Source organism: Polyodon spathula, chromosome 1 (assembly GCF_017654505.1).
Source record: "Polyodon spathula isolate WHYD16114869_AA chromosome 1, ASM1765450v1, whole genome shotgun sequence".
Taxonomy (NCBI): domain Eukaryota; kingdom Metazoa; phylum Chordata; class Actinopteri; order Acipenseriformes; family Polyodontidae; genus Polyodon; species Polyodon spathula.
This window is the reverse complement of record NC_054534.1, coordinates 38721505-38736042: the sequence shown is the minus strand read 5'-3', so window position 1 is coordinate 38736042 and position 14538 is coordinate 38721505. Positions and strand designations below refer to the sequence as shown.

At 35.6% G+C, this 14538-nt stretch overlaps 1 protein-coding gene across 2 annotated transcripts in view; it reads left to right on the top strand.

The window, feature by feature from the left end:
- LOC121318448 (leukemia inhibitory factor receptor-like) overlaps positions 1–13687 on the top strand; it is a 50815-nt gene extending 37128 nt beyond the window's left edge. The window contains exons 12-21 of one of the 2 annotated variants that reach the window (XM_041255149.1): positions 266–434; positions 1295–1371; positions 3008–3224; positions 4340–4522; positions 6115–6216; positions 6683–6844; positions 7878–8030; positions 8427–8520; positions 8859–8928; positions 11653–13687. In XM_041255149.1, coding sequence (XP_041111083.1) covers positions 266–434; positions 1295–1371; positions 3008–3224; positions 4340–4522; positions 6115–6216; positions 6683–6844; positions 7878–8030; positions 8427–8520; positions 8859–8928; positions 11653–12279 — 1854 coding nt within the window. In that variant the 3' untranslated portion in view covers positions 12280–13687. Of the gene's footprint in view, positions 1–265; positions 435–1294; positions 1372–3007; positions 3225–4339; positions 4523–6114; positions 6217–6682; positions 6845–7874; positions 8031–8426; positions 8521–8858; positions 8929–11652 lie in introns of both variants that reach the window. The other variant, XM_041255140.1, reaches the window with a different exon arrangement.
- Positions 13688–14538: the final 851 nt, after the last annotated feature.

The following is a 14538-nucleotide window of genomic DNA, read 5'->3' as shown; positions in this document are numbered from 1 at the left end:
GAGACATATTTCGTGTGCATGTTTGTATAACACCTAGGTATAATAACTTGATCTAAACCAGTGGTGCACAACTCTGTCCCTCAATAAATTTATGAGAGGTCTTTTAGTAATTTTCCTGTCTGCAGAATTGAGAAAAAAAAAAAAAAAAATATATATATATATATATATAAGTTATATTATATAAATATATATAATATATATAGATATATATAATATATATATTAATCATAATAATAATATTTATATTTTTGTTTGTTTTTTTAAGAGGAATTTTACTTTACCTGGCCAAGAAGCAAATGCACTTTCTAGAGTTGCTGTAGAGCAGTTATATCCAGACACATCCTACAGCTTCCGCACTCGTTGTGCATCTGCAGAGCATTTTTGGAAGTGGAGTAGCTGGAGTGAAAGTAAAACATGTAAAACTGAGGAAGAGGGTGAGTAAAACCACTCTGAAAATATTCTGGGAAAGATGAGATGTAAATATACTTCTGCTTTAAAAACTTAGGGCAATTTTAATTCTCTGTATTCTCTGAGTAATGTCTGACCAGCTGAGCTGATGAGTAGGTGGAGATACTGGTATCCAAAGACAACAATATAAATCATTGCTAAGTAGTTTTAAGTATCCTAGCACTGGCCACATTTGGTCAGCTGCTGATCAGCATTAAATAGCAAGCCCAAGTAACAGGTGCATGATGTTTCAATAAACAAACCGAGTCAGCTAAAAAATAAATACCAGTTAAAAGGTGAGTGAATTATTATATTATTTTGCAAGCTCTTAAAAAATAAACATTGAAAAGGATCAAACCTTACTATTGTATATGGCAGTGGGCTTGAAACACCACTGTAATAGCCTTCATAAACTTAAATGGACTTTAATATGAGGCTAAAAGAAAAAAATATGTGAGAAAAGAGTCTGCTGTATGTGACAACCCCATTAGAAATGCACAACAACTAGGTATGTGCAGGCCTACTTTAATGAGCTACTTTCATCTACTTTCCTGTATTTATTGATGTTGTTAAATCACCTAGCATGATTTGTATAGGTCTTAGTGCATACACAATTTACTTCAATAAAATGAATGGATCCAATCTTGTATGTACAGATTTTACAACAGCTCCTGATCAAATCTGAAGCACAAATACATTGGTTATAGCCAGTTCTGATCCATCCATTCCAGAAATAAGAAACCATGTATATGCCTTATCCGGTTGTATCATTTATTTAATTCCCTTTAAAGCAAATTCAATTTTTATGTGTTTTTTTTTTTTTTTTTTTTTTTTTTTATACATTCAGCTCCAACAAAAGCTCTGGATGTTTGGAGAGAGATTAAAAGGACTGAGTATGGTCAAAACGTATTTGTCAAATGGAAGGTGAGTCACAATGTGGGATTTTTGTCAAACAAGGTCATTTTCATGGCTTATGAGTTAGCGTTAGTCCAAAAAATAACCCAAACTTGTTTTGCAACAGCAGAATCATTAAGTTTCTCTATCCGCAAGATACATGGTATTTTATGATATATGGCACAAACATTTCATGAACTTAAATTAAAACAAAATAGTTTGGTGTTCTATGAAACATACAACTTTCAAGTAATTTGTCTTTTTAATATTGCAAAATCATTGAAAACAGTGTTTATTTAATATAACTAGTAAAAATGGAATAGAAAAATAGAAAAACCAAAGTTAATAGTAATCGTAATTCATATAGTGTAATCAAGGAAGGGGGTTAAACTGTAGATTAAAATATTCATAATTTGTACTTTATTGGCTTTTTTGGTTCTTGTTAAATATTAGTAATAATTAGCAATTTTGTTATTGATCGACAGTCCTGTTTTACTAAGAGCTTATTGGCATCTTCCTATTCATTTCTAAAATGGTTGATAAAACAAATCTGATTTCATGGAATGTCAAAAGGGAAAAAGAGCAGATTAAAAGGGTAAAATCCTTTCTCACCTTTTAAATCCTTTTTACAGGATTTTAAATTTATTGTACAGTATTTTCGTAAAATAGCAGGTGAGTTCAATTATTATAGATTTCTGAAAGATGGAAATTATAAATGACAGAGGTGAAATATTCCGGCCTAGGGGTCTGTCTGTGTGGAGTTTGCATGTTCTCCCCGTGTCTGCGTGGGTTTTCTCCGGGTACTCTGGTTTCCTCCCATAGTCCAAAGACATGCTGTTCAGGTTGACTGGTCACTCTAAATTGCCCTGTGTGGTGAGTGTGTGTGTGTGGGGGGTACCCTGTGATGGGCTGGCATCCCATCCAGGGTGTAGTCCCATCTTGCGCCCTGTGTCTGCCGGGTTAGGCTCCAGCTCACCGTGACCCTGTAAAGGTTTAAGTGGTTAATGGTAATGGTTAATGATAATGGGTGGATGGATGGGTAATAGTATGTGCTTCTGTTGATGTGCCTGCGCCACCAGTTCTTCCTGGGAGAAATAGCTACACATGTAAAATCTTAATTTAGGAACCATTATCAATGGCAGAGATTTGAATGTGGCCATGGATTACATTAAAGATAATTCTTGTAACAAGAGAAGCGTAAGGGCCTACATATTAGAGAACCTCTTCTAGTTTTTATATCTTGAATACACGTTATTCTTGTTGGCTCATAAAGTATATTCAATAGATTATACGTTGATATTTCACAAAATACTCCCAATTATAATACAGTATAATTTCTGATCATATGCCTATATCTACAAGCATAAAGTTCCAATATAGAGATTTAATTAATTACTTATCAAAGATGTAGATTTTACTAAGCATACACTACCGACACAAATTATGGAAACAACAGATAATTTACAGAAAGACTAGAGGTGCCAATTTTTATTACCTGCTTTTCCTAACTCAGATCACTTATTAAATATCTTGGTATCCCTGAATAGGTAATTATTTCGTTTTTATTTTAATTTATTATTATAAATGCATTCAGATTTTCTTTTATGCAATCAGATTTTAATGAGCAAGTGATCTTAACTGGGTCACTTTCATTGTCATCCATTAGCCTCTTCCCCACTCTGATGCGAAGGGCACCATTGTGAAATATGAAATAACCTGGAAGGATATGAATGAAGTTGGTGAGCAGTCAGTGTTTGCTCCTGTGTCTACCAACAACACAGAGCTGCACCTAAACTTCAGCGATTACATCATCTCGGTTAGAGCGATCAATTCAGCTGGCTCCTCTCCTACTTCTCAGATCAGGATCCTAGGACTGCTTGAAGGTGGGTGACTTCAATCCGATGTGGCAAATGTTCGGATATCTGTTCAAAACAAAACAAGAATTTGAATATTCATTAATTTGCTAAATGTTATTATATGTAATGCTGTATTTAAGTAAAATAAAATATTTAAGAAATAAACATAGGTTATGAAGTCCTCACTTTACCGCACTGAATTAACTACAAAGCAAAGGATATCATAAAGTAGTTTTAAGTTAAGCATTTTTTCTTGTTTTTCTGCCAGAACAGTACAGGAAGGAGACATTGCCATTTTTTTTTTTTTTTTTTGCTGAATTTATATCTAACTCTTCCTATAAAAATTCACTAAAAAATCAGTTTTTTACAGTAACATCTTGGAAGTGGTGTCCTTTTGTTTTCAGAACACTCCGGGGAACATTATAAAGTACTTCAGAAACCATACAAACTTTTTTTTTTCAACACTTTTTAAAAATGTTTTATGTAAAGTAGTTTTTTATTATGTTAAGTGCTTAGAGATAGATGTGTAAAAATGTGTTATTCTGGAAAAGTAAATCAATGCAAGACATGTTGTGATAGATATTTATCATTTCTATCAATAGTGCAATCTCTGGTGGACACGGACATGTTTTTATGCCTTCAGATACATGTCGAGCAATGTTTGTTTGGATATTCAGTAGGTCCCAGCACTACTATTAAAGATTTATCTGTGGGGATTATCAGGCTGTGGTGAATTTAGTGCTATTTAACAGTGCTAGAGATATGCTGTATTCATCAACAGAGTTGGTAAACTTTGTGTGAAATGCGCATAAACGTCACCTTCAAATTATTATTTTGTGCAGAATTTAGCACTGTTAAGCACTCTGAATTTTTGTCATCGTACTGTGACCGTTGGATAGAGGAAAAGTTGGCAAACTTTATGAAAAAACAGTGGGATAAACTAGTTCTGAAAGGAACTAATCGTATATGTAGTTTTTAGGTTTGTGGTTACATGGAATAAAAACTACATTGGGGGGAAACTTTTGGTTTTAAACATGCACCGTGTGTGTGTCTATATATATAAATTAGCAGTCTATATATATATATATATATATATACTGCTAATTTATTTTGATCTGTGAACTGTTTTCTTTGTTTTGCAGAACAAGCTGCTGAACCAACTAGAATTTCTGGCACGCCAAGTGGCTTTAACCTGAGCTGGTCTGCTGACACCAATGAGACCTGCGGGTATATTGTGGAATGGTGTCTTTTTCCAGACACATCGGATTGCAGTTTGCAATGGGAAAGAGTCCCACCCAAAACAACCCACGCAGTGATAACATCAGGTAAGCTTTGATATAAATCAAATCTAATCAACACATAAATATACATTTTATATTTAGTAAAGTTTATAGGCTAGGCTTAATATTTCTAGCTCACTTTAAATCTGAGAAGAGAATCCATTGTGTGCAAACAATAACTAACTGAAAAGTCACATTTTAAATTGTAGATTTGAAACAATAATATAACAAACATTACTTATTTTAAAACAACTACGTTGATTATTCCACATTAGGACTTACATACTACTGTATGTTTTTTTTTTTTAAATATATTACTCTGAATGTTAGCTACCTTTATTGTTGCATAAAAAAACAATATTAGGGGGAAAATCTAAATTTGATGTTAAACAAAATGCTATTTACATTATTTGTACGTTTTGAAATGGAGGGTAGAGGTACAAAATATTATTTGCTATTATGCAGCAAATAATTACACAACTACAGGATTGATATCCTGGGAATTGTGCATTTAAAATACTGTATTTATCATTGAGCACTTAAACTTTATTGATGGACTGGCTTTATAGAATACAGTATGTAAAGCATTTAATTAAATACATACAACCAGCATCCTGACAATATTTTTATAAGTATGGCCCAAAGTCCCTAAATGCGTTGAAAACCAATGTGTTTCAGAAAGGTTTGGGGCTTGCCTTCACATCAAACTGTTGCATGATTAGCAAGCTCGTCCTGTCTCATTTATTTTTTTGCAGTAATCACACTTCATCTGATAACTTGGAGGTTGCATTTTAATTATAAAAATTAAATTTGCCACAACTCACAACTTACTGATACTGTATTCTTCAATTCAGTTAATGTAGTGTTTGTAAGCATACAGCAAACGTTAAAAAAAAAAAAAAGAATAATAATCTGGTTGTGAAGCAACAGTCCCTGTGCTTTTGTTATCTTATCTTAAATTATTTCCTGTGAACATCCTACAGTACCTTGGCAGAGTGGAGCAAGGTAAAGCTATGGAAACGGTTTATAAGAAGTGTGTTGTTTTTATGTGTGATGTACACAGAGAGATTAACTCCTTAACTTCTCCTAATAAACAAGTTCGAAATACTGTGTGGTTATTACAGTTCAAAATGAATCACCTAGTACCCTTCACTTTTAGTACAAAATATGGTTTAAATCATGACACAGCTGCTTTGTTAATGAAAGCTGCAAATTTCAGCATAACGCAGCATGTTAAATTGTAAGCTACTGGAGCAGGTAAAGAGAGGAGTGGGGCTAACATTAGAATGTTCCTATCGGCTCCAAAAAAGTTATAGCAAGAACATCTTTCGACCCTGACCAAATCCTTCGGTGCACATTGTGCATGTGTGCGCAGCTATTCTGCAGCCCTGCTCTAGTTAATGTAAATAGGTTTTGCTATAAATACTTCATAACTTCAACTAAAAGTTTCATGCATAAACTGAACTATTTTGCCAAAATGTAAATATCCTGGAGGCTTAAAACCCACCAAAAAAAAAATATATATATATTACATTTTGGTGTACAAACATTACAACTCAACTGTGATATTGTGCACTGCTATTGAAAGCAGTTTTTGTCTACAGCGGTGCTAACAGTTTACACTGTTGTCCTTTCAGATGGCTTCAGACCTGGTGTGAGGTATTCTATTTCTGTCTATGGATGTTCACAGCACAAAGAGTACCTTTTGGAGAAGATGGTTGGGTACACACAGGAGTTGGGTGAGGGATCAAAACAGGGGCACTTCAGACGATGCACAAAATGTTTATAATATTGTTAATGCAAGGAGTGGATGGGGAAAAAATAAACGTGATGTCTAGGGTGCACTTTTGTCTGAATGTCCCTCACGCTGCTATGTATTCTGTTATTTATTTAAAAAGCCATGTCACTATTTTCAATACTGAAGACATTACTGTTTTTGATAGACAATATTAGTGATCACTGACAAGGAAGTTACAGCTCAATGGGCCGTTCTAGAGACTGGCTCTCCAGCAGTAATGTGTCCCTCTATTTCAACACTATTTAAACACCCTGCATGTTGAAACATGGCTATTTTGTTTACTCATAGGTGTGCTAAATACTATTGACTGTTAAGACAGCCATTTTTTGTACAATTCCTCTAGAATATGTTATAGGGAATTGACCATAAGGGGCACTGTTGCAATTTTTTTTTTTTTCTTACCTCAGCCCCAAGACGGGCTGTGAAGGTAAAAGCAGAAGCAAACTCTTCACATACTGTCACTCTGCGGTGGGAGGACATTCCGGTGCGGGATCGCCAGGGTTTCATCAGAGGATATAGGGTGTACTATGTCCCGCAGGTCAACTACAGTGCCAGATCCCAGAAATCAGGTAACATTTTTTTTAAAAAGTGCCATTTCAATTGGCTTGACAAATTAAGCCAGAATTGCAGCCAATCTTTTTGTGCAAAGCTGAGTGTGAAAACATTGAGTCTGTTTTCTCTGTACCAACAACTGGTCAGAAATACCATGGAACAAGAAAAAAGTCTATTTGTCGTCATTGCTTCTTTAACAAAGTACTGCAGTTCCAGGTTTCCTCAAAGTAATTTTATACTTACAGCAACCAGGTGTCAGTTTTTGCATAGTTCAGGCATTTAATTAAACTGATGGAAAATAATTAAGCTGTAGCTTAATCAGGAAAACAGATAAGACTGCCGTTACATTGCAATCTGGTCTGATCACACCTGATCTAGAATGTGGAGGCTATAGGCTTGGGTGTGCCTATGTGGCAGGGCAAAAGTCCTGCTTGTGTGAATAATGTGTGTGGGAATGCAAGGTTGGCAGGGATGGAGTTAATTATGTCCCTGCCAACAATCACACTTGTGGCCATTCCCCAATTAGGTAAATTTAGTGTTAATTGGGTATTGGCCACCTATGTAAACTGGAGCAGAAATCCTTTATTTGGAGAACGGAGTTTGAGTTTTTGACCTGTGTGTTGATGTGTGTTTGTAACTAATGCCCAACCTATAGTTCATTTGCCGGTTTTGTTAAAATCTTTTTTGTCCTGAGTCCTGTTTTATTTGTTCAATAAATGTGCACTGTAGAGCTTGAACTGCAGCTTCTTGACTCTGAGTCTCCTTCTTGCTAATACCGTCTTGGGCCCACAGCGCTATCCTATCTTGTCACAGCCTGTTTAATTTAAATTAATGGCTTGACTTAATACTGACATCTGGTTTCTGTCTGCTTAACTGTAGGACAGATAAGTGCTAACTAATGAGCCCTGCAGCTGTTTACCCTGGTAGATATATTTCCTTTTTTTTTTTCTTTTTTTTTAATGAGTAAAACAGAAAAACATATGGTTGCATTTACCCTGTACCACCCACCCCAAAATCAGGAAAGTAATTGATGCATTTGTCTTTTAGTAGGCATTAAAGAAGTGATAAACATCACAGATCCTGATGCCAGGAATGTAACAGTGACAAATCTCCAGAGCTCTACATATGAATTCACAGTTAGGGCTTATACAGCTGGTGGAGAGAGCATTGGAGAACCTATCAATGTCAACTTGGTCGACAGCCGTAAGTAGTATATATGTGTGTGTATATGTTGAGGTATAGGGACGTCCTTTCCTATAGTTTAAACCCTGTTTAATATATGCAGACCCAGCTATTTGGCATTCAGTTTAATTCTGTACTATGTCAGTGTTCGTGTTGCCGGATACAGAGTAGGTTATAGTAGGTTTAATTTTGGATAGAATCTTCTCATTTACTGAGCTAGGCAATAGTAGACCTAGCACTTTTGAATTTATGTTTTCCTTGCAATGACACTAAAAACACCAATGTAATGCTGTGCTCTTGCTTAGTCAGGGATATTTTGTGAACCAAGCCCTTACAATATGCTACCGATGCATTTGTTTTTCTATTCCTCGAATGACAAACCAGTAATTTTTTTTTGTTTTTTTTCCCCTCATTTAGCTTTGGGGTTAATTCTTGCGATTCTCATCCCACTGGGGACTACCTGCTTCTGCGGGATTCTTTTAGGGATCTTCTGTTATACCAAGAGGAATTGGTATGTGTTTTGTTAGTCATTGAGAAATGTGGGTGGGTCATCATACCATACTCGCCCATCAAGCAAAACTCCACTCATGGTCCTGGAAGAGATACCATTGAAATTTACAGATAGCAGCCAATATGACTGCATTAGCATGCATTTCTAATTGCACAAAATTGTACGTGTAAAAGGTGTTTTTAAATAAATGTAGGCAACAGGCTTACAAAAAGTAGGGGGATGGTCTAGTTCCTAATTTTAAAATGGTAACTGAAAGTAGAATAGCACTTGTAAAATGAACAGATTATATTGGGCTCCTTTTTGTGATGATAAAATTGTGTTTTTTTTTTTATCTGTAGTGTGAAGGAGACTTTCTATCCTGATATCCCCAAACCAGAGATACATGGGGAACAATGGTCTGTTGGAGAGGTAATGTATGCGACAGTGTCTTTTCTTGTCTCTATATTAATGATGCATCCCAGACAGTATTAAATCAAGCTGAAACAGATGCGGAACCAATTTACAAAGATAATACTCACAGATAGAAGAGTGAGTGAAGTGTATAAGGGGGTTGCTCATGTTTAAGATGCTTTAATTGGTAAAAAGATGCAGAAGGAAATATAATTTAGTCAGGCGCCTTCGAGGTCTGGTAACTGACAGAACATCTGTTGAATCTTGAGCACTGACATTTTAGTTTCTTGACAAATGCTTTCATTTCCTCTGTTAATGTTTATCCACTCAAAATCTAGTAATGTGTCACAAGTTAATGTGGCTAATGGGTGTAATTGTGACTTTGCTTTGAATTGACCTTGCTGGGGGTTCTATTGGAACTGTAAAGGCTAGACCTGTAGACTGGAGTTTGACTCATGTCGATTGTCAAAATACCATCCAGAGCTACCCTAGAGACCACTTTTACAGAGAACTTCTCCAGTTACTGTAAACCTCTTTATATCTGCAGCCACTTTTTTGGTGTTTTTATTTATATATTTTTTTGTTTTACTTTATTTAAATGCTCTTAATTGTATACATTATTAAGTACAGTATGTTGCACATTTATAAGCCATTTAAGTTATACTGTTTTCACACTATTAGTTGTTGGAGTAACTCCCAAATATCCTATCCCTAGAGCTTGTTCCTGACTTTCTCCATGCTCCTTTAGTTCTGATGTTTGCTACTTTAGTTCAGATGTTTGTAGATTAACCCATTGAAAGTGCACTGCTTTAGCTACAATCAACGGTAATCATGCACAGATCATTAACTATATGCACTGTGAAATACAGTACAGTTGTCTGTCGATACAATTTGTTTATTTTGTTCTGCAAGTTCTGGACTTGTTCCATATGTGAAAACACTATTAGCAATTGAATGGACATAATGAAATTAACAAAAAGATTAATGGTACAGATAAACATACTCGTGAGCACCTTAGAATACTGAGCATCATCCCCTTTCCCAGTTCCAATTGCGTCCTCTTCTGGGTTATTTTCTAATACCTGCAGTTGTGTAAAAAAATACACCAGAAATTTTAATTTCGAAAACTTGTTTTCAGTGTCATATAGCTTTGTTTTTTTTCCTATTAAAATTGCAAGAAACATGTATTTATGATATCAAATTAGTATCATGGATATACTGTTAGATTGTAGCTTGTTTCCTTATTCACTGGACGCAGTAGTTAAATAAGGGTGTTTGTAGACTGAGACTTTTTCTTAGTATTTCTCAAGTGTTTTTTTTTGTAGAGTTGTTGTCATTTCCACATCAAAGCTGTGTTTCACTTCATATGAACTATTTCAAAGTTAAATTGCTTCACTGTATCAATGCATTTCAAAGCTGTTTAATATTAATTGTTTTATTTATAGTTGGGACAATAATGGAATTTTTGTATCAATTATCAGAAAAATTATCACGATAACTTCTTTTATCGCGATGATTAATTGTTGGTGTTTTGAAACTTTAAAATTCCAGTGACAATGCTTTATTTTTAATACCAATTTTTGTTATCTTTCACCTCAGTGTTGAAAAAACATCCCCCCACCCAAAAAATAAATTCAGCCTTTAAGTTTGAGCTACTCTTAGAGTTCAGCTTACACTCATGCTCAGACGCGCCCCCCACAAATGTTTCATATGGTACGCAAAACTGAACCACACCGACCTCCCGTCTCATGCTGATAACAACTCTGCATCAACATGCTGTAAAGGGTTTCAGCCTATGAGAGTGCTGCATTTTTGTTCTTTCTTGAGTTTCACAGCACCTACTCTGTCACATTAGAAAACTGCAATCAAATTGCATCACCATTTCCCTTTCTAAAAATGAATAAACACAGCACACTGCCATCGAGACAGAACAGCAACTACACTGACAGCCAAATAGTCCACAACAACAATAAAAGCTACAAATAAACCTATTTGAAATACAGACTTAAGCTAGGGGCAAAAATCTTATACTGGTTCCATTTCTAATCATTATTCTCACAATCACTACAACTAATGTAATCATTACTCACCCCCATGGCACATAAACACATTGGCAAAACAGGAAGTAAACTAAAAAAATTAAAAAATGAATAATAACACACATTGGCAATTAAATGTTACTGATTAGGAAATGTATCATTTTAATATAAGATACAAGTGAAACGTGTATAAAAGAACAGCAGTAGTACAAACATTAAATACCACACGCGTATTTTCAGTGCTTCCAACTCCACCATCATTATTTGCCAAAAGCAGACAGTTTGGTGTTTTTACTGATACTGGTTTTACTGATTGTGTAAGGGGTTACCATAGCAGTTTTTCCTAAAGATGGCCAATCGTATTATGGGAGTTTACATCCCACTGGGGGCGAGAAGGGGGCTGAGGCTACAGCAATGTAAAAACAAAATAAAAATGCCTCTGGCATGTGTGTCCACCCGAAAAAAAAACAAAAAAAACATCAATGAAGTCAGATTGCAACCAATTTAAAAATATATGTTAATGTTAAAACCACAATTTTCTCCATATGAAAAAATCCAAGCTGCTAACTGTACTTTATACCGGATTTTTTTTAATACTTCTACCATTTGTAAACACCTTTTTATCAGCAACTGTGAATGACTGAAACACCACAATGTTTAAAGGTTTTTAAAATTCTAATATGTTTCCTTTTATTCCTTTCAGGGAAGGAGCAGTAACCCAACTTTTGATGTGAAGCCTTTTATTCCTGACAAAGTTCGGATCATAGAAAGTGTGCCTGGTAAAGATGTAGAAGACTCCGATATATGCAAAGTGGAAATTAATAATGGTGACAGCGAGCAGATTGATGACAACTGCTGTGATGCATCCACCAATCCCATGCTTCCATCGTACTATCCCCAGATTGTTGACTCTTACAAAGCTTCATCAGATAGCTCAAGTGGGTCCATGGATTCCTGTGCCACCCAGGTTACCTATAGTGACATTCAGCCACCGTCCACTGGATTAGTAAATAACCTGGAAGTCATTTCAGACGCTGGATACAAGCCACAAATGAGACCGCATGTGCCTCTTGTAGATGTGAGTCACACTCCTAATCCACAGCATCTTGATCTTCCAGAACACAGTGAGGGTTACCAGCCACAGGTAAAAGTAAGCAACTGGAGCTTGGAATCTCCTGAGGTGGATGAGGCCAGTGCATGTATCGGCAGCCCCACCTCTCTCAACTCCACTCAGTTCCTGCTGCCTGATCAGGCTTCAGAGGAAGGCCAGTCCTCCCGGTCGAGCAGCTGGAAGTTCTCTAACTTCATGTCCAATGCACAGAAACGTTAACCCATTCTATGGAATTGAAACAGCTGAGAGCGCAGCTAAAAGAGTGCCAGTTCCACAGAATTGGCCACAGAAAGACTTTTCTACCGAGAATGTGAAATTCAGATCTATGTACCAGTCCACATACGCCTCAGCTTTCGCATTTCAAGCTTTGTCCTAACCCGTTCTTTAATTGTTTTCCCATAGTTTAAATATGTACTATATTAGGGCTATATAGTCTTAATACAGTACAAATAGGGTATGTGAATGTGGATAAATAACAAAGTGAAACGTTATAAACCTCATGGTTTGAGTTGTCATTATCCCACTAGTCGATGCCCTTCAACGCAAATGGGACTTAGGACCTTGAATCTCACAGCAATTCAATTTAAACAACCAATCCAAAATATAACCTAAAAACACCATTTAAAAATGTCTATATACTGCACACAAACATAGGTTTATGATATAATTAATGTGGCTTCTGCTTTTGGATGTCAATGTTTTAAATATGGTTATATATTTGGTTGGGACTGTCCATAGAATAGCCAATAGATCAGGGAATGAACAACATTTTTTTTTTTTAAACCAACTTCAGACTGTACACTGCTGCTAGCTAGCATGACTGACTGAGGCAGTTAGGATAAGCTGTAGTATTCTTATAATACCTACTTGCATGCCGCTCTTTTGTCTGTGCCATTTCAGAGCATCTTTATTTTTTATTAGATGCATGATATGCATGGTTGTTCAAGCTGAATTAAAAGGGAGATGTTAGAACAGTATCACATATTTTAGTTAAGATTCATTGTTGTGGTCTTCTTTACTGATCTAAATTTTGCCGGTCTTTTAACTCGAGGTGATGTATTTACTGTTTTATGTGTTGCAGTGTTTTAAAAAGAATAGCTTGTTACATTGAGTGTGATGGAGAAATAAAAACAGAACAAGAGCAAAGATATAATTTTTTGTTTTAAATGTATACTATAGTGTTGGTGGCACATTTGCCGTTAGCAAAGAGGGCTATCTGTTCCCAATGCAATAGCGAGCTTAGCACAAAGCGCAGAATATCAAGATTCATTCAAAGTTTGTATATTGATAACAGTGTGTTTTGTTTTAAGTTTAAGTACATCCACAGTATTTCCACCACTTAATCCTCTGGTGTCTACATAAACGTTAATTAAAAAAGAGATCTCTGTAAATAAATACTGGACATTTAGATTTAGATTATAGTAAGGAATTGACTCAACGAAAGAGGGATGTATTCAGTATTGGGGGTAAAGTTAAGAATTATATCAGATTTGCATTTTGATTCCCCATTAGAGATGTTCATTTAGACCAGGGTTTTCCAATCCAGGGTTTCCCAATCTCACTGTGTCTGCTGGTTTTCATTCCAGCTGTTCTCAGTTACTTAATTAAACCCTTAATTGAATTGATAATTTGCTCAATTAGACCTTTTTACTTGTTTTCAGCTCTTAAACAGTTGCAGAGTTCAAGTTAGCTATAACATTTTATAAGTAACTTGAAATCTGCAACTGTTTAAGAGCTGAAAACAAGTAAAAAGGTCTAATTAAGCAAATTATCGGTTCAATTAAGGGTCTAGTTAAGGAACTGAGAGCTCGGTTAGAATGAAAACCAGCAGACACAGTGGGTCCCCAGGACCAGAATTGGGAAACCCTGATTTAGATTGCCAAGTAAGGGTCTATATAAAGTGTATTTACAAATGTGTATGCACCTTTTTTTCATCTACATAATGAAACAAAACTCTGAGCGAAAGAATTTGACTGTACACTAAATTTAGAAAGCCGTTTTGTTTGTTATCATTAGAAATAACATCTATAACTCCTATAAAGTTACTCTTAAACAGTAGTGTTTGTTTGATTTTTAGTAGTGTTCTTAGCTTAACTTCAGAAACAGCTCCATGGTTATGTGTTGTCAGACTGTTTCAGATTTAGGCGTGCTTTTTTGGGGTTGTGATGAAAAGATTTCGGATGAGGTGTAATGTAGATATGAGCAGGGCTTTGACTGTGGCTCAGCAAATTGAAGGGTGCAGTTATACCTCAACATCTAGCAAATTGCTTCTGGAACCATTCCACAAGGATTGAATCACTGGAATCAGAACGACTTGTTCTTTATGCTTCTGCACTTGTTGGTCCTTGAATGGAATTTTTATGGTTTTAGACCTGCTGCTGTGGAGGGAATCTGCTGAAGGGAAAATAAGTGGTTTTAGTGCCTTTCTTGGTTTTTCAGGATAATTTTAATATTTTCCACTTTGGCTGTTGCTGTATG